Source organism: Rhynchophorus ferrugineus, unplaced genomic scaffold, assembly GCF_030347505.1.
Source record: "Rhynchophorus ferrugineus isolate W39M unplaced genomic scaffold, kcgeb_rfMv2 rfM8, whole genome shotgun sequence".
Taxonomy (NCBI): Eukaryota; Metazoa; Arthropoda; class Insecta; order Coleoptera; family Curculionidae; genus Rhynchophorus; species Rhynchophorus ferrugineus.
The window spans coordinates 974235-997872 of NW_027472587.1; the positions used below are offsets into that span (position 1 = coordinate 974235).

Consider the following 23638-nt stretch of genomic DNA (forward strand, 5'->3'; position numbering starts at 1 on the left):
CACAGGCGTATTTTTCAGGTCCCCCAAAGACGCAAAACAGTGATGGATTCCATAAATTGGAGGATCGTTCGAATAAACGAAGTGAAGTTGAAGGATGACGGAGAAAGACCAACCTTGTTTATAAATGATAAGCCTATAATGCATATTAAACTAAACTTGTAGATAATATTTAAGAACAAAAACACTCTCAAATTACACGGTTTTAAGTTGACAAGACGGTTCTGCTACTTCTACGCTAAACCTGAGTTAGTACCCTGTGGATCATGAATGTAATTTATATTTTGTCATTATTTGTTGTTATATTTTGCAATTCTGATTATTCATAGGCAAATAAAAATCTATCAAACACCCATCATAATCACGCCAGTAGCCAGTGAATAATGCGAACTATCATAGTTTGGAGCTCATAATAAATAGTATGTTCAGATAGGAAATATTACAAAGAATATACATATTTCGAAAATTAATTTAATTTATCCTATTTATGACCTTTGTAACAAAGAACTAAAAAGGATAATGCCCTTCTTTGCCCAACTTTGATTTTAAAGTCCTTCTGCATGCGAAACATACACATGGATAGGTAGAAAATATTATATTAAAATTGCGCATGCCCCTATTGTTAATTAAATTTACCACAGAAAAGCAAGCACCATAATGTATCAGTAATAAAGAATACATTGCCTTATAACCATTATTGATTTTTTATCTATTGTTATCCATGTCATCATCTGTATTTAACTGGTCACCTTTACCAATTAAACGGAAACTAGATTTTACTCAAAAAAATAAGGTGAGGACTGCATATAAATTATTTAATCAATAAATAATTTCAGATAATATCTGTTCTAGTTTATTTATCATTTTTATGCCTTTTCCTCAATTTTTACTATATAAATCCGTAAATATCAGTAAATATAATAAGTAATACAAAATGGTCACAGGCACCCCTCTTTATAACTTTAACAATTAGTTGTTATCCATTTTTTTATAGAATCGTAACAATAATGAATTTTCAAATAGAAACGAACCGAAAGAATTACACTCACCAAATTGCGAATTTCAAGTATGGCTAAGAACATGTGAACAAGAGATTATTGATCCACTTGTTGGTAAAGTTAAAGGTAAAATCACTTTTATATTAACGAAAAGTATATAATATATAATTGTAATTAGAATTAAATTGAAAATACGGATAAAATTGTAGATTATACATGTTATATAAGATTTATATTCAATTTTTAATCGTTAAGTGACTAAGTTTCTATTAAAAAAAATATATTTTTAAATTGGTAGGAGATATACCAAAATGGTTAAATGGATCATTACTTCGAAATGGCCCCGGTACAATGAAAGCTGGACAGGATGAATTTCAACATCTCTTCGACAGTTCTGCTCTACTACATAGGTAATAACATTGATTCGCAATCTTTGCAACAACTTGTTTAACAAATATATTAATTTAAACAATATCCAATAAAGCTATTGATTATTTATATTTGCACTTTTATTTAGGTTTGGATTAAAAGATGGAAATGTCACTTATCAATGTAGGTTTTTGCAATCTGAAATCTATAAAAAGACTCTGGCCTCGAATAGATTGATGATAACCGAATTTGGAACAAGAGCTGCTCCAGATCCTTGCCACACCATCTTTCGAAAGTAAGTTTAATTAAAAGAAATAACAAACAAAATGAATATATTTTCCGCCTTATCTATCAAAACTTTAATTTTATTATTACAGAGTCGCCACGCTATTTGATTTAAAAGCAAATATGTCCGATAACGCTATGATTTCTCTTTATCCATTTGGCGATGAAATCTACGCTTTCAACGAAATTCCCTTTATACACAGAATAGAACCAAAAACCTTGGAAACCTTAAACAGAGTAGATCTTACTTCTAAAATAAATATCGTTAATCATACATCACATCCACATGTTACAGAAAATGGTAAGTATATCTAATATGAGAACATTTACAGGCATTAAAATTCAATCTGAATTTCATGTCTTTTATACATTAGGTGTTCAAATAAGTTTTGAGTGATTTGCAAAAGATGGCGCAACTAGTATTAAATCTTGTAACTATATTCATGTTCGTCATATTCAAGCGTCATCAGTTCAGCATACGTCATTTCAGTTAGATCTAAACATAATATCTTTGCTACCACTTTAATAGTTTCAACAAGCATAAATTGAGAGTAGCCCTACATTTTGGTTTTAATTTAAAGAAATATGGTTTTGATGTTAAGGATATGAAGGGAGGCCAGTAAAGTCAGAAAACAATAAGTTGGAGGCAAAATTCATGCAAAACTCAATAGGCGATCGAGTCTTAGGGTCGTGGTCATTCTTTTTACGTATAAACTGCCTTTCAGAAATAAAATCATATGGTGTTTTAGCGATGAAACCAGAAAAAAGTAAGTAAAACGCAGACAATACGGGTAAGTCAGGCCATGTATAATCTTCAACCACCTGAAACCTTCGCATCGTCTCTCTCTCTCGGACACTTTTTTGTCTACAAAAACGATAGAACCCCGGATCGAGGCGGTGGAAGGAGTCAAACACGAGCTCCTACCCTCGTTATCAGCAAATAACTTTGAAACAACCTCCATTAAAATCGATATCCAAGAACGTCCCTTCGTGATTACATCCTTGTATAGGAAATCTTATGCATTCAACTATACCGAATACCACTCGTCGAAGAAAAATTTCCAAAAATAATAGGTGGCGATTTCAACGCCCACCACCCCATCTGGGGGTGTTCTAGAGCGAACCCCGCGGGTAACGCCATCGTAGCTCTAAGTACAGATCTAGGCTACGATCTTGCCCTGTCAGAAGAATCCAGCTTCTCAAGGCGCAGCAAGAGTCCTTGATTTCTTTATTCTTCAAGACGTAAATCGCTCTTCCGAAGTTCGAGTTCTTGACGAAGTAGACTCTGATCATTGTCCGGTCCTTCTCAAACTTGGAAACTGCGCCACCACTCAAGTCCCACTCACAAGATTCAGGAAAAAGACCGCCTGGAAGAACTACCTACTCGATCATGCGGTCAAGTGATTCAAATTCTGGAGGTTGCAAGTCAACCCCTTGAAAACTCAGGCCATCATTTTCCATAAGAAGCGTTACGCACTGCGCGTCTCGCAACTTCGACGATCGACACCGCAATTATCCCACGGCTGGATAACGTCATGTACCTAGGTCTCCATTTCGACTGACGGTTCGGTTGCCATTCCCAAAACCTGAAAGGTTCGGGGATAGCAAACCTGCTATCTTCTCTGATCTGCCCTTCTAGCAGACTTCTCTATCTCCATCAAATGCTTATTTTACAAGATGTTAATTCGGTCCGTGCTCTTTTACCGATCTAATGTCTACTTCAAGTTTGTTACACCCAACCAGATAAAACGCCTTCAAGTTTTCCAAAATAAGCTCCTCAGGAGAATCTTAAACGCTCCATGGTTTGTCAGAAATAATCAAATTCATAGGGAAACTGACACTCCAGAAATCAAGCACTTCATATCTCAATCATTCCACAAACAACAACTCAGCTCAAGTTCCTCTGAAAAAGCGCTTGTTCGCGAGCTGGTCGACATGTTGGGAGCTTAGCACATCTCTCCCTTTTATAGACTGAAACGACCTCATCTGTCGCTGCAGTCATAACTTTACCCCCATACGACAGTATCCAGTCGTGTGTTAACTCAAGTTCACGAATCAATAGAATCGCCGGGTCCTCGTGCCCAATAACCAAATCCCCAAATTTAATGCAGTGGCAGTAGCGATCCATAGGGGTCAACTGTGAGGCGGTTTCGGTTTAGTGTATTGGTAAGCCCAGAAGCAGTCCCACATAACCCGGTCCAACTTGTCACTCCAGGACAAGTCTCTGCGACCAGGTATTCGTCATGCATTCCACCGCCTGGTTTTTGGCCCGAACAAAAAAAACTTCAACGACCAAATTGAATAATCATGGTAAGAAGCGAACATTTGGTGATCTTCAGTGGTATTTAAAGAGTAAATCTTTAAAACTGCGGAACATTTGTAACAATAATTGATAATATACCAAACAAAAGGAATAATAAAGTTATTTTTCAGCAACATTTAGCAAAAGGCGTTAAAGAAATCTTGGAAAAGCTTCAGCGTGATGTCTTAACATTGTTTCTTCCTTTATTGTTACTTATGGGCGATAACCCAGACTAATAGAGGGCATTTAGGACGAAGCAAAAAATTAGGTTAATAGGATCTTCTCAAAAGACTACTTTTTTCACTACTACTACTTTCGGACAATATAAAAGCCATATGGCGTCTGAAAGATGGGGAAAAGCTGTAGCTAATGATGGATAATTGGTAAAATACATTGTATCAATTTTTCTGATCAACCAAAATTGCTGGGAAATGCTCCAAACTTATTTGCGCATCCTATATATATATATATATATATATATATATATATATATATATATATATATGTATATATATATATATATATATATATATATATATATATATATATAATATATATATATATATGTATATATATATATATATATATATATATAATATATATATATATGTATATATATATATATATATATAATATATATATATGTATATATATATATATATATATATATATATAATATATATATATATAACTAATTCACGTTTATCTAGGTAATGTATATAACATAGGGTTATCTGTGGGAGCTACTGGCCCCTATCATAATATTGTTTTGTTTGAAAAAAACAGCTCCAGTAAGTAATATGCTATGAATATATCAAAAAACTAAACGATGTTTAAATCTCAGATGAATCAATGTTTGACAATGCAAAAATACTTTCGTCTATACCCGCTCGATGGCCACTGCATCCATCCTATATGCACTCATTTGGTATTATCATTTCACTTAAAATACACATAATCAAATCCTAATATATAACGGTTTCAGGAATGACCGACAACTATTTCATTATCGTGGAACAACCATTAAGTATTTCACTCCCGGGTTTACTATCAACTAAAATAAAAAACCAACCTTTAGCCGCTTCTTTAAGATGGTACAACGAATACGTAAGAACTAAAAAATAATAGAACTATAATAATATTTAGATTTCAATAAAATTTAGAATCAAATAAACATAATATCAAGAGAAACTGGGAAACGACAACATAAATTCTTCACTGAAACATTTTTCTACTTACATATAATAAATCAATTTGAAGATTCTGATTACATCATAATTGACGTGTGTGCTTACCGTGATCCTTCAATGATTGACTGTATGTACTATGAAACTATGAAGGTGACGACGATAATGTTGTGCATATCTCTAGATTAAAATAATCTTATTTTAGGACATGCATCACAATCCAGACTATGCTAAAATGTTTCGTGGTAGGCCCATCAGATTTGTTTTGCCGTTAAAACCGTTAGGTCATGATTTAGCAGCTAATACAAACCTTATTAATTATGGGAATTCGAAAGCAACCGCCTGTTACCTTAGCAATGGAAATATACTTGCTCAAGCCGAGAAGCTATGCGATATTGGGTGCGAAACTCCACGTATAAATTACGAAAAATTCCTTGGTATTTAGATAGTAAAACATACGTTGGCGGTTCTATTTTGTAACATTTTCAGGTAAAAAATATAGATATTTTTATGCGATCAGTTCCGATGTGGATGCCGTTAATCCCGGAACAGTATGTACACATTAAATAACATAATGTAATTTTAAATTCAAACTTGACGGCTTTCAGTTGATCAAAGTTGACATACAAAACAACTGTTACAAAACATGGCAAGAAAAAAATTGTTATCCCAGTGAACCAATATTCGTACCATCACCTAATGCGAAGGTAATAAATATGCTTAGGTCTTTTACCAAGATATGTCTGTATCATATATTTGGTCTAGAAGGAAGATGAAGGCGTTATATTATCAGTGCTGGTTTGGGGGCAAGATGATACGAATCACGTGGGATTGCTGATTTTAAATGCTCATAACTTTGAAGAAATCGCTAGAGCTGAATTTAGAACAACCACTTCAGTACCAAAATGTTTACATGGTTGGTATTTGCCTGAAACTGAAACTTAAATTAGTATCAGTAGCCAGTTCGGTTTGATACTTGTTCTTTTTTTATAAAATGCTTGATTAGTGAGTTTAAATATGTTTATATACCAGTTTAATTTGTCTAAAATCATATTAATTTATATTCACAAACAAAAAATCTCTTGATAAAACAATTTTTCATATTTTTTGTTAAGATCTAAATCCTGTAGAGTACTAACAAAAGCAATAAAACAAGTACTTTCAATATAACTATACCTACAATAAATAACCTTTTATGGATACTATTAATTAGATTGCTTTCATCATTCTAATAGTATATTGATTAAATAAAACATATTTTGTATATGGAACAATCAATTAAACAAATATATATTTTAATAGTTTTTATATTACATGCTTTCTCTAATAAATTAATAAACTGTATAATCAACAACAGATGGAAGTGTAGTTATTAAAATATACTAACGTCTACATATTATATAAACACTACTTATATGAATAAATAAAAATGCATTACTTTTCTCTGACTATTTTGTTACTTTGCCATGTAATTAAAATAAAGATACATATAAAAACATAATACAGCCAATACATAATCATAAAAAAATAAAGAAACAGACTTGGATTAAAATATATATTAATCGTTTTATCCGGATTATCACGATGTTAATTGATTATTAACACTTAATTTAAAGATTATTAATTAATCGAAAAATATCTGACCCTTTTGTCATTATGAAAATTTGAGTCGCAAATATCACATTTTCAAAAAATTACGATAACTTAGTATAACTGGGGGGAGAAAACTTTTTCCTTAGGAATTTCAAAATATAAAGTGGCAAGCATGATATTAATGTTATCACGGTTACTTTCCATAAAAAGTCTGGTGTTCTGATGAATTCTGCATCTGCAAAAACATACAGAAAGCTATAATCATTTTGTTTCTATATATTAGATGTATCACTTTTTATAGAGATTTTTACTAAGCTTCAATGGAAGGAAATATAATATAAAATTACTTACCAAAATAATCATGAAGCACAATAAGGGACAAACCATAGAGTGCCAATGAAAAAAATTCAGCCAGAACCATAAGGCAATGCCATGTTCTGATATTTAAAGCCACCATAATAAGCTCAGTCAATATTAGTGATGTAAAACTAATTGCAACAATGTGAATAAATTCGTCTTCGAAAAGTAATAAGGCGCCATACATTATAACACCACCTGTAAACAACATTTAATATCATATAATTACAATAAAATTGTTTATTTACCTTGATATATAGACACTAATACCCAGATAAAGAAGGTTTTGTATGATAGACTTCTGCCTTTAGCGAGTTCTTTATATAATTCTGGGTATGTCAAAGCGATTTCTGGGCTGACATCTTGATCGAGAACTAAACTGAAAACCTGTAAGCGATATTTATATTCTGTAATATGGTCAAAGCAAATTGGCTCTAAAATAAAGCAAGGCAATAAAAAATATATAATACAGAATGCTCCAGAAAAAAACTAATTAATAAAATTCAAAAGTAAAAAAAACAGTAGGAAGCTAGAAAATGTCACGAGTCATGAGAGAATGTCGAAGATGATATCGAGGTACGAAATAAGCCACTACGTGGCTTTAAAAGCACCTAGAGCTGATGGAGTTTTATGACATAAAGATTCTCAAATTGGTTCAATGGTTTTGTGATCTTGCGTGTTTGTGTCGATCTCTTCTTTCGAATCCCTTAACCCATAACCTCGTACACTTGCGTGCAAAAACATATCCCATAAGATAAGTTCTGCTGTACTACAAAACAAGACCGAACCGTTTTATAACAGATAATATGTTAAAATACCAGGTGTACTAGAAAGTCATTATCTTTTTTTTCGGAAAAAAACTACATCATTTTCAAGAAAATGGAAAAATGTATGTATTTAAAGTATTGGCCACTTCATTCTATACATCTTGCCCATCTTTCAGGCAATTTATAGATGCTATCCCAAATAACTGTTTGTCCTTTGAGTAACCATTCATCGAGCCATTTTCTAACTTCGAAAAGTACTGCTCTGCAAAGGCGTGTCTCATTAATGCGAAAAGTTGATAATGGGGCATGGCAAAGTCTGGAAAGTACGACCAGTACGATAATGTTCCAAATGACTTTCAATTGTACCTTTGAATCGGCATTTCACAGAAGTTTTTTCGATTTTCCATTTGCCTGTCATCCAATTGATGTGACACGTTTCTTGGGCCACATTTAACGTTTCTGCCAATTGTTTTTGAGTTTGTGTTGGGTCTTCATCTAATAACTCTTGCAGTTACGCATCTTCAAACTTTTTCGGTCTAGCAGAACGATATTTGTCTTGCACATCGAAATCACTATTCTTGAATTTTCGAAACTACGCCTCACGTATTTTTAAGGTTAGAGCATGTTCACCGTAAGTTTCTATTTGGTTAAATAAAAAAATAATGCGTGCCGTAAATGCACGTTTTCAAGAACGAAACTTAACATTTTCAAAGAGGTACATCTGGTATATAAAAGTAAATTGGTAAATAACTTACCGGAAACATTGTGTAAAGTGTTGCGTAGCCGACCATCAAAAACCCTTGATATAAAGCCACAGAGCTGAGATAAAACACACTACTAAAAACAGCCTGCATCGTGGATATAATCAAGCCTCTATGAATTACAAATTGGGATAACGAAGCCGATCGCTTGTAAGACCGACGACCGTGTACCAACAATAATCTCGCCAAATGCGAAAATTGCGGGATGCTGAAATCGCCAGCTAAACTGGCTTGTTTGCCTTCTCGTCCTTCGATACCAATTCCGGCATCGGCCTGCTGAATCATACTGACGTCGTTGCCGCCGTCTCCGACAGCGGCGGTTCTTTTTCCGGTGTGTTGTTGAATCAGCTGAACCTAATTCGATTATGAATATGTATATAGCACTAGTTACATTAACATCTTCCAACATACCACTTGGGCTTTTTGCGTAGGTGAACACCTACAGCAAACAACGGCAGGGGCCGCTGTAGCTAACTCCATAAATTCATCCTGATAATAAGATAGGCATACTTCTAAACTTTCACCGCTAATTACCAAGGCGCAGTCCTGCTTTTTTCTATACGTGTTTAATTCTAAGTGGGCGTCGGTGCGAGTTGCTACTCTCTTAAAAACGTGCAGTCCTACAAAACGGCGGATCTTAGATAGACCAACAACTATTAATGACTATTTTACCTTGAGCTCTAGATACTAGACGCGAACTTTTTGCGATACATGTAGCGGTCTCTAATTTGTCTCCCGTAAGCATCCAAATCTTGATACCGGCGTTTCTCAATACTTCTAAAGTGGTCCTAATAAACAGAAAAAAATTTTATAAACAGAATATGTTTGAAATATAAAGAAAAGATTTAACCTTCGGTGTACCATGTGGGATATGACACATCCCAGTCCTTAAAAATTTGCAACTGAGATGCGACGTTGCTGCTCCGATTTGCACAATTACGTTACCGCCAAGCAAGTTAAGTAAGTGTATTTCAAGCACGCGTGGGCATCACACCATTCACCTCGTAGTTAAAGTTAAAGAGGTATATCTCATAATTTAAGTTTTTTGGTTTGTTTTCATTTGTTTATATATAGTATATATAGTTTATATATCTATTATTATTAAATATAGACTATGGGGCAACTGATGGAATCAGAGATATATAGGGCACTTTTAGGCGAAGAAGATACGGAGTTAGAAAAAGTGAATTTTGACCAGGAATATGTCAATGAGTCTGATAACTTGAGCATCCAAAGTAATATAGACAGCGAATTCGATGCTGAATTGCCTTGTTTCGCCATCGGACAGGGATGACATACCGCTTTCGGAACTTGCGCCAAACAAACGCTTCATATTATATAGATAAAGATAGAGCAACAAGATGGCAAAAAGACCCATACAGAAGCAATATTTGTAGCAGAGCTGAAAATATTATTACACATTTGCCTGGTATTAAAACGGTTGCTAAAGACAAGACACCTCTTGAACGTTTTAGTTTATTTATTTTGGATGATATGATTGGCGAAATTGTTTCATGACAAAGAAAATTATTCTGCAACCGGAAATAAACAAAAACCAGCTGTGATAACATTTTATAATCAGAACAAAAGTGGTGTTGATGTAGTTGACAAGTTAAGCAGAACTTACGATGTCTCAAGAAATTCCAAACGCTGGTCATTAACAATATTTTTTGCATTACTCAATCATGCAGGAATAAATAGTATAATTACAAATATGATTTATAATGAAATAGAGAAAAATAAAACAAATTTGAGTGGAAAGTTTATTCGCGAATTGGGTCTTTCTTTAGTAAAAAACCATTTGTATACAGGAAGACAAAATCAAAAGGTTCCAAAAGACTTGCACAACAGTATCAGTAAATAATTTGAAGATTATTCTGAAAATATAAAAGAATCTCCTACAAAAAGGCCTAATATGATGCAGAGGTGCTCAAAATGTCCTAAAAAAGAACGGCACAAAAACAAAATACACATGTACAAAATGTCACACTCTAATATGTATGGTTCCTGTTAATTTTTATTGCCAAGGCTGAAATAATCTGGACCCAGTGATCTCAATTAAAATTAGTTATTACTATATTTAATTACTGTTTAATTCATAGTTTAAGCTTTGTTGATTCCTAAATAAAAACAATTGTGATAATTTAAACTAATAAATTAATAAATTAAAAAGTAATTTAAACTTAGTACATAAAGCGACCCATAGACGCGAACGAGTTGCACAATATTTTGGTTCGTGCAAAAAATTGTACTGTATGGAGGCAATATTGTTGAAACGACTACTGTTTGAGATCAACTGATGCGATACTGCGCAATTTTGACAACAGACAGTACAATATTTCCCCGTTTGTGCACTATTTTCAAAATTTTGAAAATCACACAATATATTGCGCCTTTCAATCTCGTCTACACACAGTCACTTGTATAGCACAAACCCAAATATTACACAATAATATTGAGAGTCTATGGGCCTCTTAAGGTAAAAAATATTATTATTGACAATATAAAAGTTTTATATTTTTTAACCGACTTATAAAAAAGGAGGAGGTTCTATGTTTCTCCATCAATTATGGACCGATTTTCAAAATTCTTTTTTTATTCGAAAGAGTGCACATCCTCTGTAGTCCCATTGGAACCATTCAGGATCTGATGGGGCAAAAAGGGAAAATCGAGGGAAAACCAAATTTAAATTCATAAACAAATTTCAAAGGCACTTACAAAGTTTTTACACATTTTTTTATCTAAAATAATCAGATATTGTATAATTGTGTATAATGTTATTGCTGAATTGATGTGACGAAAAATCAAGTTTGATTTTTAAGAACTCATCATATCATGATAGGTCGTAGAAACACCACAGGCAACTGTTTCTATGATATGGCAGTTAGAACGTTAAGCTCACACGCGGAGATCGCGGGTTCGATTCCCAACGAGGCCAGCAACTTTTTTGTTTGTTGTTTGGCAGTTTGGTTGGAAAATGTGTCAAATCCCCTAGACTAGATAGCGGACCCCGTGGCCTGAAACGTTCCTTATTTTCAATCATTGTTTCTTTATTTGTATTTTTTTCCTCATACAGGCTGCACCTTTACTTGGGCTATCCATTGTAATACTTAATAAAATAATTACATAATTTATTGAGTAAATATCTAGAGAAAAATAAAATATTTTTAACAAAAAATTGAACCAACTTCAAAAAATAAATAAGAAACTCAGTAAAAATTAAAAAATAATCAAACTTTAAGACAAAAAAACCTTTTAAAATAAAATGTTGGATATATAAATAATTGGGTGGATGCGCCTACATGCAACGTTCTCCTGTAAATATGGTTGCATAGTCGATATTAAAGTAGTTTCCTGTAAATTGTAATGAGCGCTACGGCGCATGCTCGTACTAATGCCATCCGGACAGGATGAAGATCCGCCATCTTGATTCATTTTGTGTTGGGGCTTTGACCGGGATGTTTGTCGAAATAAATAGAGAGTGACTCAGTTGAATCCAGTGTTTTAATTGCCCAAACACCTTCACCAAGTCGATTCTAACAATGTACATAATATTCCTTGCAATAACTAAATATAAAACTTATTTAACCTATCTACCACACGTATTTTATATTCTACTATATACTCACAATATAGCTAAATACCTACCTAAACCTATTTATCTATTTACAGTATTATTTTGACTACTACCATCTCGATCACAAGTCAGTGCCGAGCCCAAACAATACAAAAATTATAATAAAATGTGACATATACTCAAAATTAAATTAGGAACAAAACAAAACCAATTTATTGCTCGGCACCGACTTCAAACTGACCAGTTGGTAGTGGTTGAAATAAAATTGTAAATACATAAATAAGTTTAGGTAGGTTTTAAGCTAAATTGTGAGTATTAGTAGAATATAAAATACGCGTAGTAAATGGGTTAAATAAGTTTTTGTTTATTTTTATTTAGTTATTAGGATTATTATGAACATATTTTATTTTAAAACGTTTTTTTTGTGTTAAAAATCTAAGGTTGATTATTTTTTAAATTTTAGTGAGTTCCTTATTTATTTTTTGAAGTCGGTTCAATTTTTCTGTTAATTTTTTTAAATTTTGTCATTAAAACTGATAAAAAATGTCTAATTACTTCTGATTTTTATTTAAATGTGATGGTTACAATGTAGAAATAATATTAGAAGGATAGTATTTACCAACAAAACTGTACATGCAAATTTTATGACATTTTACAGTCTAGGGTATTAGTAATATTAGTCTAGGTTATAAGTAAATTCGGCTTTAATTAGAGATTTATGCAATGAATGAATACATTTTGCAATTTCAATATTTATATCAAACATTAAAATTATTCATTAATATTATTTTATCCAATAAAAAATAATTTTATCTAAAAAAAACAAATTAGTCACGATAATACTTACCGCACGTTATCTTGCAATTTATCTTCCACACCCGTTATACATAAAAGTTCCATTTCCCTTTCCAAAGACTCTACGACGTGTGCCACTTTTGTAACTCGATCAACAGTTGACAATCGAGCGGCTTCATATCTAGCCTGTTTAAATATAGCAATTGTTGAGACCAAAATACAGAATGAATTTAAAATATTTTTACAGACCTCGAAATCAAAATACTGCTCTTCTGTTAATGTTTTTTTCGCAACAACTAAAGTCCTTAAACCGTCTCTGGCCATATTTCCGACTTCCTCCTCTAACCAGTCCGTATACTGGACTATTCCTGACATTACCACATCAGCACCCTTCAAGTAAAATGTGATTTCTCCAGTCTTCATATCCTTAAAAAAAGAATACATTATTAGAATATTTAATTATGAAATGCACTAAAACAGCTACCTTAACAATAATCCCCATTCTCTTAGTTTCACTAGTAAAAGGAAATATTTTAAGTATATTGTAATTTAGGAGTTGACCATCAGGAGCTTTTAACTGCATCGAATTTAGATCTCTATGGAATAATGTTAGGCCTACTTCCTGTGTCCAATGCACCAATGCAACTTCATCAGGACTGGAGGCTTGATAAGTTACCTCCATTGTAGATGCTTGTATATGTTGATCTGCCTCTGTTTCAGATGCAATTGATCCTGTAATGAGAAAACAATATAATTACATTAAAGTATGTCAATAAATATAATATAATTACCAGAATCGTTTTTATCATTTGTTTCATACACAGGTGTGACATTATGGCACAGTGCAAGTGCTTGTGTAGCATCTTTAATCCTGGTTGTCTCAGACCTCCTAAAATGTGTAGGTGCACCAGAACCTTCTGAACCATTTTCTCCACAACTAGAGAATGCTGTCCTTAGAGAATAACTGACCTAAAATAAATGTTGTGTCCTAATGTATCAAGGATGAATTGATAAAATGTCTTTACAAATATATATACAAAAATTCAGAAAAAACCTGAATAAATAAAAATGTTTAATGTCATTAAGAGAGAAAGGAAACAGTAAGACATACAACCTGTAGAGTTTGGAATGCTGCCAGCTAGTTAAGAAATAAAACAATGAAGGCCACTATTTATTTACCTCTTCAAAACTATCCCCAGCATAACAACCAGAACCTAAATGGAGCCTTTTTAAAACCATAGAATTTTGAGTTAAAGTGCCAGTTTTATCAGAAAGTAAATATGATATCCTTCCTAGTTCTTCAGGAATTGTGGTACACCTGACCGCTGTGCCTACCATTGCTGGATCTTTTCCTATTGACCAAGAATAAAAAGATTTGCCCATATCCAAATTAACTCTCAAGCTGCAATTAAACATGTTAATTACTAATTATATTGTTTATCTAAATAACTTATACCTGATAGGAATTATATAAGAAAATAATAAAATAAAGCGAAACAAATATCTGTACCAAGGGCCACTAAAACCTTTCAATACAATCATCAAAAGAGCAAGGCCAATGACAGCAAAGAATAACAATTTTGTTATAGTGTTCACTTCAATATCTAGTAATCCCACTTTTGATCTTGGTTGGGAGTTGTTCATAACTGATCTTGTTTCTGGCCCTAAAAATAATCCACTTTACTTAAACTATTCTAACATTATCTTTTACATTTTATACCTGTATATATAACTACACCGGTAGCTTGACCAGAAGCAATAACACAGTTAGTCCACAAAGTATTTTCTAAATCCAAACTTTCATCACTATTAACTGAATCCATCTAAATAAGAAAGTAATATGCATATTTATTTTCAAAAAAGAAATTAACAGTCTAACCCGTGAAAAAGTCCCAATAAAAGAATGAATATCTTTTTGGGGTTTTTCTGCATATATGCTTGCATTTATTTCAAAAAGTTGATGGTCACTTCCTAATTTTTGTGTTGCAGGCACAGCCAATCTCAACTTCCAATCAGTTTCACCATCCAACTGATCTGTTCTTACAAAAACTGTACCACTACTCTCAGATGTTCTAAGCAATATTAAGTCAGCTGGAACTCGTTCATCTTTGTCAACTATTATCAAGTCCCCTACCTAGAAAAATTATTTGTGGCACTAAATTAATATATATTAGTAGACATACTTTTAACTTATGGGCTGCAACTATTTCGAATGGCTTATTTTTATCATTTAGTAATCTTTTACATTTCTGGTTATTAACTTCCTGGTCTCTTTTATGTCGCCTTAGATCATCAATAGCTTCACGACATATTGTAACCAATAGAACAAAACACTAAAATAATGTTATTAATTAAAAAATATATATATTAAAGATAGTTTACCAATGGGCCCCAATAAGTGTAGAGATATCCAATTCTAATATCTGGGACAAATTGACTGGTTGCCATTATAAGGAAATATAAGTTTAAGAAAAACTTGAACTGTTGAAAGAGAACCATTGGTAAAAATGTGATTATATTGTACTTTTGATTTCGTATGGCATTTGCTGGAAATTGCCCTAAGTTCAGTTTCCCCAGGTTTATAGTCCTGGACCTTAATTCTTTTGGCTTGCAACATCTTCTAAATATAGAACACCAACAACTAAAATCATCCAAAATATAACTGTAGAATTTAATTCCGATTGATAACTATATTATGAAAATAAATAAATACTAATTTATCAAACGGATTTGAAGTAGTTATTGTTACCCGAATGACGAATGTTTTTGCGCCTTTGAAATCAAAGGTATATCCTCCTTTGAAATTTTTGTAGTGCTTTGAGATTCTATATCCATCTTGAAATAAGAATTATCGATATGCTCAAACAAGCGTTTTTACATTTTCAAGCACAATAATATAAAAGCAGGAGAAAACAAGTAACACCAGAATAACAAAGATTTAGGAATGTCAACTGACAGAATCATGTGTTCAAAATGCCTGTTTGTAGTTCTTTATACAATTGGCAACATTTGCTTATGATGTCATTATCATTGTGATATCAAAGTTTATAAATACGAGACAATATAATATATTGAATATATGTATATATGTTATATGAATATATATATATATATATATATATATATATATATATATATATTATATATATATATATATATATATATATATATATATATATATTATATGTAAAATAAAAAGATTCCTCTAACTTATTATACAGTGGGATTAAATAAAAGTAAAATTAATATATTTGTATAAATGGGTATGGAATATAACTGTATAAAAATAAGTTAGAAAATTCTCTAAAAATAAAAAAATTAATGCATACTGAATTAAAACTCCAATTTCCTCGTAACTTACTTGCAAATCGCTCTACCCAAATTCCTTTTCCTTACAGGATTCCTATTGTTTTTCGCAGTATGGACATCCATGTCAAAATTTCCATGACTCGAATGACCTAGTAAAAAATCTGTTTCGTCCTCTGCATCAAAGTCTTGCATGGGATATTCCATTCCCGATCCATAGCATTTACCTTTTCATATTTCTTTATTGCACCCACTCTAATATTTAATACCACTGATATAACCTTCCGGAAATAGTCAAATTACATATTTGTATGCATTAATCACTTTATAAACAATATTATTTGTATTTTTATATATACTATTTACATAGAATTTTCTCAAGGAATTCCTAAGAAACGTCAACGATAAAAATCTTGGGAAATAGATTAGGAAATTTTCATCCATTTCTTTATCTCTCTTTTTCTCAAATATAGAAAGAAACAACAGGATCCAAATATATATTTAACTAACGATGGATAATTTTCCCAATATAATGTAAGTAAACCAAGCGAAACAGAACATAAAGAGTATGATATTTCTTAAACTTCATCAATCCCAGTATCACCAACATAATAGTGACATTTAAAGATTTCTCGTTATATTGAAAACCCCATGAAATTCTTTTCAAATAGTTACTAGCGCGTATAGGTTCGTATATTTTAAATCTCTTAATATTTTAGTCATCTTTGCATAAAATGCAGTTATTTTAATTTCAAAATCTTTATTACTATATAATCAGTTCGTACAGTATAATATAGGCAGTCATTGTTTCTTAAAGAATTTAGTTAAACTAAAGTGTCTCTAACCTCTGTTTGTGTTTACAGAAGCACCAGTTTTAACGAAGCAATGGCTAAGTCAAAGAATCATACTAATCACAATCAAAGTAAGTTAACACATTTATCATTAATGTTTAGCATGTTTACTTTAATCTACTTTATTTATTTTAGATCGCAAGGCACACCGTAATGGTATTAAAAAACCTAAAAGATTTCGCCACGAATCAACTCTTGGGGTAAGTTGTTTTTTTTTTCTTGGTGGTTGTCTGTTGCGTTCATAAAGGCAGTTTTTAATTATCATGAACATGTTACAATAACATAAATTAGATAAATTGTTAATAACGTAAAACACGTTTATCGTGTCTGAATAGAAAAAGTGACCTTGATATAATAGACTAATTTAACAACGCGATTTTAATATGGAATAACAGTGAATTTATTATTACTTGCGGTATTATATTGTATACATAATTTTACATAAAATAATTCGGAATATTATTGAGTATTTTTATATTGGCCACTCTGGAATGACAGCAATAATTGTCATTAAAGTCATTTTAGCTGTAGCTTTCACGTATTTGCGTGGGCTATTTTCTTTAAGCGAGGGTTTACTTCTTCAGTATTAAGTATATTTATGGAGGATTAAAATGCAGGTGTGTATTTATTTCTGTATAGTTAATATATGGAAAAAGTGCAAGGGAATCTTTATATTTAGGAATATTGAGGGCACGGCGTGTAATTTACAGATTGTTTGTAAATTGCGATTACATTACTAAAAGTTCCCTTGTTATTGTAATTAGATATTTATTGTAATTAAGATTGTTGAATAAAAGGAATAGAATTGTAGTAATATATATTGTTGCAGCCTAAACAATGTGCTGAAAGTGAACCAGCTAAATATACATATCCTATCCAAATGACAAATCCTTTTGAAAGGGAGACCTGGCTGGTGTCAACTGATCATTGTTACGCACGACCATGGAATTGGAAATCAGATTCTGCTTTTCTTAAACCAACAAAAACTTTGTTTATGTCAAAAAATTCCAGCTCCCGCTTGTTATTTTCCAATGTCATGCATTCCAAAGACGATGATAAAATTGATATAGAAAGCGTAACTGAGCCTACAGCTCCCACATACGATTTAAATAAAGCAAGACATTTAATGGAAGAATGTGATAAACAGTCATCATTAATAAAGAAACCTAGTGATGAAAATTGGGAAGAAAAAATATGTAAAGTTAACTGGTCTACCTCACAATATAGATTATTTAATGGGTTTGTGAATATATTAAATAACTTTTATTTATCAAAAATGGCACAAGCGGGAGCCAATAATGAACCTATATTACGCAGGGCTATAATTGATAAAGCTGTGGAAAGAACTAGACGTCTATTTTCAACAGTTTCTTATGACTCAAAATTACTGCAATGGTTACATCAAATATTGTTAGATAATTTAGATCAGCCAAATTTATCTTCATATATAGATATATTACAGACATTAGGAGCAAAAGTACCTAAATTTCTAGAAGTATTGCTTGCTGGGCAATCTAATACAGGAAGGATTGGTTCATTAAGTAATGAAAGTTTACTTCCACTTTTGAAAAAACCTTGGGATCCAGTAGCAAGTAGTCTTATTCAAGATAAGCCAAAGAAGTTGCCTGGGAATCCAATTTTGATATTAATACCTTGCTCTTCACAAGTGTCTAAACGATATAAAAGGTGGATAAGTTTATTAACTCACTTGGGGCAGGTAGTCACTGTTCCTACCAATTTTGGTTCTGGTAGTCATAGAATGACAATGACCAACTGTGTGGACCAAATGTTTGCACTGACTAGAGGTAGGATTCAAGAGGTGCGAGAGAACAGTGCAAACAGACAAATTATCTTGGTTGGAATCGGGGCAGCTGCATCTCTGGCTCTGCAGGTAGCTCAAGTTGAAAATGTTTATTGTGTTGTAAGTTTGGGATTTTCTTTATTGACCGTGGAGGGTCGGAGAGGCGAACCCGACGATAGCTTATTAGAGTTGCAATGTCCAGTGTTATTTGTTATTGGGCAAAATTCGACCACGTCGCTACAAGAAGATATGGAAGATTTAAGGGAACGCATGAGAGTGGAGACTGGTTTCATTGTGGTCGGATCTGCAGATAATAACTTAATCATAAGCAAAAAGAAGAAACGAGAGGAAGGAATCACACAGAGTATTGTTGATAGGTGCATCACTGATGAAATAGGAGAATTTGTAAGTAGTTTGATTTTGTCGCCCTTTCCCCCACAAATCCGACAGTCTCCTACCAATGTTGCACCGGATTCGATGGGGAAAAAAGGAAAGAACGAACGGAAGAGATTCAATTCCACAACTAGTTCTATCGATAGTGAGCCACCCTCTCCCACGCCCAAACTTACGAGACCGGTCGGAAGGCCTTCTGGAAAGCTGAAATCGAGGCTCGACACAAAGTGGATCACTCAGGACAATTATACCACCACTTCTACGGTTTCGGCATCCGCAACAGCTGGCGTCGATGATGCAACTTTATCGAACACCTCGCCGCACAAATTGGAGGAGAGTACGCAACTGACGACCAAGAAGATCAAAACTTTAAAACCTATCGCGAACGAGGTGCTAGAGAAGTCGACGGGATTGAAGTCCGGCCTGAAGCAGGGAGACGGCACCCGGATGACCTTCAACATAGGCCGGAATTTGATTTCGAACAACCAGTTCACGAATATACTCCAGGGTAATGTCAAAACCGTATCCCCGATGCAGGCGACGACGACGACGTCTTCGACAATTAAAGTTTTAGAAAACGTGCAACTCTCCAACCAGGCCACGGCCAAGCTGATTTCGAGCCCCGGAGGGTGTCCCATCGATTTATCGAAGCTGAGTCTACCCGGACAAAGAAGCGGGGGCGGGAACTTAGTATTGCTTCCGGATGGGAAGATCAAGAGCGTCGGTACTTCCAGATCTCTCACGATGAAAACTTCCAGTGGCATGATGATTACGGTACCGCAGGGTAAGGTACCATTGAAGAGCAAATACCTGTTGTCGAAGAGGTTACAGAGCTCCATACCTCCGAGAACGATCAAAAGAGAGACCTACGTGTCGATTCCGCAAACGGCGAAAGCCTCTTTACCACCTCCCACTAATCTATCGACTCAAGACATAATGGACTTGCCTATTATATTCGCCGATGATAATCAAATACTGGATACTAACGTGCCCACCGATCTGTCCACGAACGATTCTACCGTTCATCAAGTGTCCAAGTTGATATCGCCTATTTCGACCAGTAAATATGTAATTGTCACCAAACCAACGACGACCGGTATAAAACGACCCGGTTCAATAACCGTTCCAGCCAAACCCCCGGCGAAATATACGAAGATAATCTTATCTAAGAAGCCGGGAATAGTGATGACCGATCGACAGGCGGCGAATCGAGAGGAACCGATGACCAGTTTCACGTTGGATTGCGGCGAAATAGAGGGTGAATTGACCGGCAACGAGGAATCTAGGATGACATTGGAAAACATCGCCGTTAAGACGACAGAACGGTTCGGTACAGGAGAGAACGCCCAATTAGATGATGACGATCCAGATTACATACCGCCGAAAAACCTAAAACTATAACAGCTAACTTTGATGTGATTATTTTGCTTCATTTCTATTTAGACATGTACGTACTATCATCCACTCTTAAATGCTAAAATAAATCTCTAATAGCTAACAAAAGTGGAATATTGGGTTAGATCTTAGGTTTATTTTTGATATGTTATGTTATTGTTGAATACCACATTTGTAACAATAAGTAATATTTAATAAATACAGTATTACTATTATTTGAAGTTTTATTTCGGTCAACCGTTTTCATAAAAAATATTCGAACGTAATCCTATATGAAAATATTATATTTTATTCTTGAAATATTTAATTTATTGGAAACCTAATCGAATAAACCTGTTTTTGAAATCATATTCTAAGAAAGAAATCAACGGTAACTACTATAGTTATAATTCATTAAGTAGTTTTTATTTATTTTATTTAATCCTTTAATTTTTTTTTATTTTCCAGATGGATGCTAAGTTTTTGAAAAATCAACGTTTCTCAAAAAGGCACAACTTGAGTACAAAAAGGCAACTGGCCGTTGCTGCCCAACGACAAGCGGAACGAGCCGCGAAAGCCAAGAAATAAATGACTCGTTTAGTTTTAAAATAAATTATAAGTGAAATACGTGATATTTGTTATTTAACCTTTTCTTTCCCTCCTATTTTTATCAACATAAAATTTCTTGAACATTTTGAAGTGATAACGAGGTATTTTTAAAGCAATTAGTTCTGTCCAGGGATCAATTAATTAGAAAATGCATTGTTTGCATATACCTGGTTGTTTTAGTATGGATATGTATTAGTACTGCTGCTAGGCTAATATTTATTGTCAATGTATTTTCAGAAGCAATTAATAGAAGAAAAGAACAAAAGTAATGTAAATAAAATAATACATCATTAATATTCTTCAAAGTAACAGTACTACAACTATAACTTATTTCTGATCATAAATAATTACAAACATGCATTGCAATCTCACAATAAATAAAAAAGATTGAAAAAATTAAACAAAGATAACTTGGAAATTTTTTATATTAAAGCAATTTGTAATATGATTATATGTAGTTAAAATTGTATATAATTATGTAGTTGTGTATGTGTTGTAAATGAATCATAGAAGAATTAACAACATAAGATGATTACTGTTACCAATGTAAGAAAAATAAAGCCGCAACAAAGTCATTTTTACGGTCGATTTGTCCAGCATGTCGGAATTATAAATAAACTAGGTAGCCTTTTATTTCAAGAAACTATACTGCGTTAATGTGATTCAGAAGCATTCGACCTTAGTGGTCGGTCGTATTATCCTAGAGCGAAGATGTTTTTAACGAAGTTGCTGTTTGTTTCTTTACTTCTTTGGATTTCAGTAGTGAAGGCTGACGTATTTGCCAGGCCAGGCCAGTTTCACTTTGCCTGCCAATAATGCCAGGCAAAGTGAAACTCTTGATTTTCACATTAGTTCAGTTATAAATTATTTAAATGCTAAGCCCAATAAAGTGTACGACTACAAAAGAGGATCTCTAATTCATGTTCAAAACAACAGCAACGAAGTGGTGATTATACAGCAATTCAATTAGCAGGCCACAGACATGGTGTACTATACAAATTCACTTTGGTGTGGGAGAAAACCAGGTATGTCCACAAGATTGACACCACCTAGCAGTCCTGCATATTGAAATATAGCAAGGGGGTATGCCAATAAGAAGGGCGCCAACTATGCCGGTACGATGAGAGATGATACAAGGTACAACAAGATGGGTGCCGCTGGCATTCTAGTACAATTAGACCCAGTAAAAGGTATGTAAACAAGAATATGGAAGGCCACGACAAACGACCCACCAACCTGGGGTTCCACAATAAGCGTCCCATCAACCTGGGTGGTCCACAACATGAGCCTCGCCAAACACAACACTCGTACCACCTATTTAAAGGGTCCACAACAAGCATTAAGCCGACTTCGGGATCCGCAAAAAGCGTGCCGCCTACGGGAGGGGTCCGCAACAACCGTGCGAATCTTAGGGTTCGATACGAGAGTCCCACCAATTTGGGGGGCTTCGTTACAAGCGTTCCATCATCCTAAGAAGTGCACAACATGCATCTCGTCAGCATAGGAGTCGCAACACGCGTGCCGCCTATCTGTCAAGCTTGCAATGAACGTTCCACCAACCTAGAAGGTCCACAATAACCTGGGAGAACCACAACAAGCGTTCATCCGACCTGAAACATCCACTATGAGTCTTCCGTCAAACTTGTGGCGACAACGGGCGTTCCACTAAACTGGGGGGACCCGTAGCAGATGTGCAGCCAACCAAGGGGGTCACATATACGAACCCTGTGGCACCACCACAGACAAGCTACCCATCCAAGAGACCACTATACCAGGCACGAAGAGACAGCAAGAGGATTTTGGGAGGGGCATACCAATGTGAGGTACACCAACGAGATGAACAACTACTAGAGTCGCCAATGCAAGAGACAACCAGCTGGCCTTGTCAGGCCTCCACTACGGACGACAGTAGCAGCCACGACATTCCCAAAATATCGGAAGCTAGTCCTTCATCACAGTCGATACATGCAGACGAGCAAGTAGATTGTCCGCAATCAGGTCACCACCATGGCTGACAACAGCAGTTAGAGCAAACATATAGGGGTCTGCAGGCATCATAAGGCCATCATAAGGGTATCCGCAATCAGGTCACTAATACAGCAGGCAGCTGTTACCGTAACGACTAGGTAGTCTAAATGAACAAAAGAAGGAGGAACTAATTCATATTCATATATAAGCAGATCTGTTGGAGGAATATTTCGAAGAGCTTCTCATGGAAAACAGCAAATATATCCATAGTAAACAATGAAAGACAGCAAATATATCCACAGTAAACAATGGAAAACAGCAAATATGTCCATAGTAAACAATGTAAAA

At 33.9% G+C, this 23638-nt stretch overlaps 4 protein-coding genes across 6 annotated transcripts; 3 read left to right on the plus strand and 1 right to left on the minus strand.

Annotated features, from left to right (window-relative positions):
* Positions 1-659: 659 nt before the first annotated feature.
* Positions 660-6216, plus strand: ninaB (neither inactivation nor afterpotential B). Of its 2 annotated transcripts, XM_076412453.1 has the most exons (13): positions 660-790; positions 992-1121; positions 1294-1405; positions 1513-1659; positions 1742-1950; positions 4662-4742; positions 4796-4879; positions 4937-5058; positions 5115-5291; positions 5344-5575; positions 5628-5689; positions 5747-5845; positions 5904-6216. In XM_076412453.1, the coding sequence occupies exons 1-13, from the start codon at positions 719-721 to the stop codon at positions 6081-6083; spliced, it is 1707 nt and encodes a 568-aa protein (XP_076268568.1). In that variant the 5' UTR covers positions 660-718; the 3' UTR covers positions 6084-6216. The 2 variants fall into 2 exon arrangements, with proteins under 2 accessions (XP_076268568.1, XP_076268569.1); XM_076412454.1 differs by lacking the exons at positions 4662-4742; positions 4796-4879.
* Positions 6217-6429: 213 nt separating this feature from the next.
* Positions 6430-16759, minus strand: Atp9b (ATPase, class II, type 9B). 2 transcript variants are annotated; one of them, XM_076412424.1, is made up of 17 exons: positions 16350-16759; positions 15371-15629; positions 15172-15321; positions 14868-15122; positions 14709-14811; positions 14445-14652; positions 14168-14390; positions 13780-13957; positions 13473-13720; positions 13238-13414; positions 13041-13174; positions 9289-9404; positions 9028-9236; positions 8611-8970; positions 7337-7475; positions 7083-7286; positions 6430-6966 (listed from the first exon to the last, which is right to left on the minus strand). In XM_076412424.1, exons 1-17 carry the CDS (start codon positions 16499-16501, stop codon positions 6833-6835), a joined length of 3249 nt encoding a protein of 1082 aa, XP_076268539.1. In that variant the 5' UTR covers positions 16502-16759; the 3' UTR covers positions 6430-6832. The 2 variants fall into 2 exon arrangements, with proteins under 2 accessions (XP_076268539.1, XP_076268540.1); XM_076412425.1 differs by lacking the exon at positions 16350-16759 and adding an exon at positions 15738-15957.
* Positions 16760-16853: 94 nt separating this feature from the next.
* RpL29 (Ribosomal protein L29) lies at positions 16854-21340 on the plus strand. Its single transcript, XM_076412523.1, has 4 exons — positions 16854-16981; positions 17158-17216; positions 17281-17345; positions 21182-21340. Exons 2-4 carry the CDS (start codon positions 17180-17182, stop codon positions 21299-21301), a joined length of 222 nt encoding a protein of 73 aa, XP_076268638.1. The 5' UTR covers positions 16854-16981; positions 17158-17179; the 3' UTR covers positions 21302-21340.
* Positions 17644-20949, plus strand: Rcd1 (Reduction in Cnn dots 1). The gene is made up of 2 exons (XM_076412439.1): positions 17644-17762; positions 17975-20949. The coding sequence occupies exons 1-2, from the start codon at positions 17757-17759 to the stop codon at positions 20738-20740; spliced, it is 2772 nt and encodes a 923-aa protein (XP_076268554.1). The 5' UTR covers positions 17644-17756; the 3' UTR covers positions 20741-20949.
* Positions 21341-23638: the final 2298 nt, after the last annotated feature.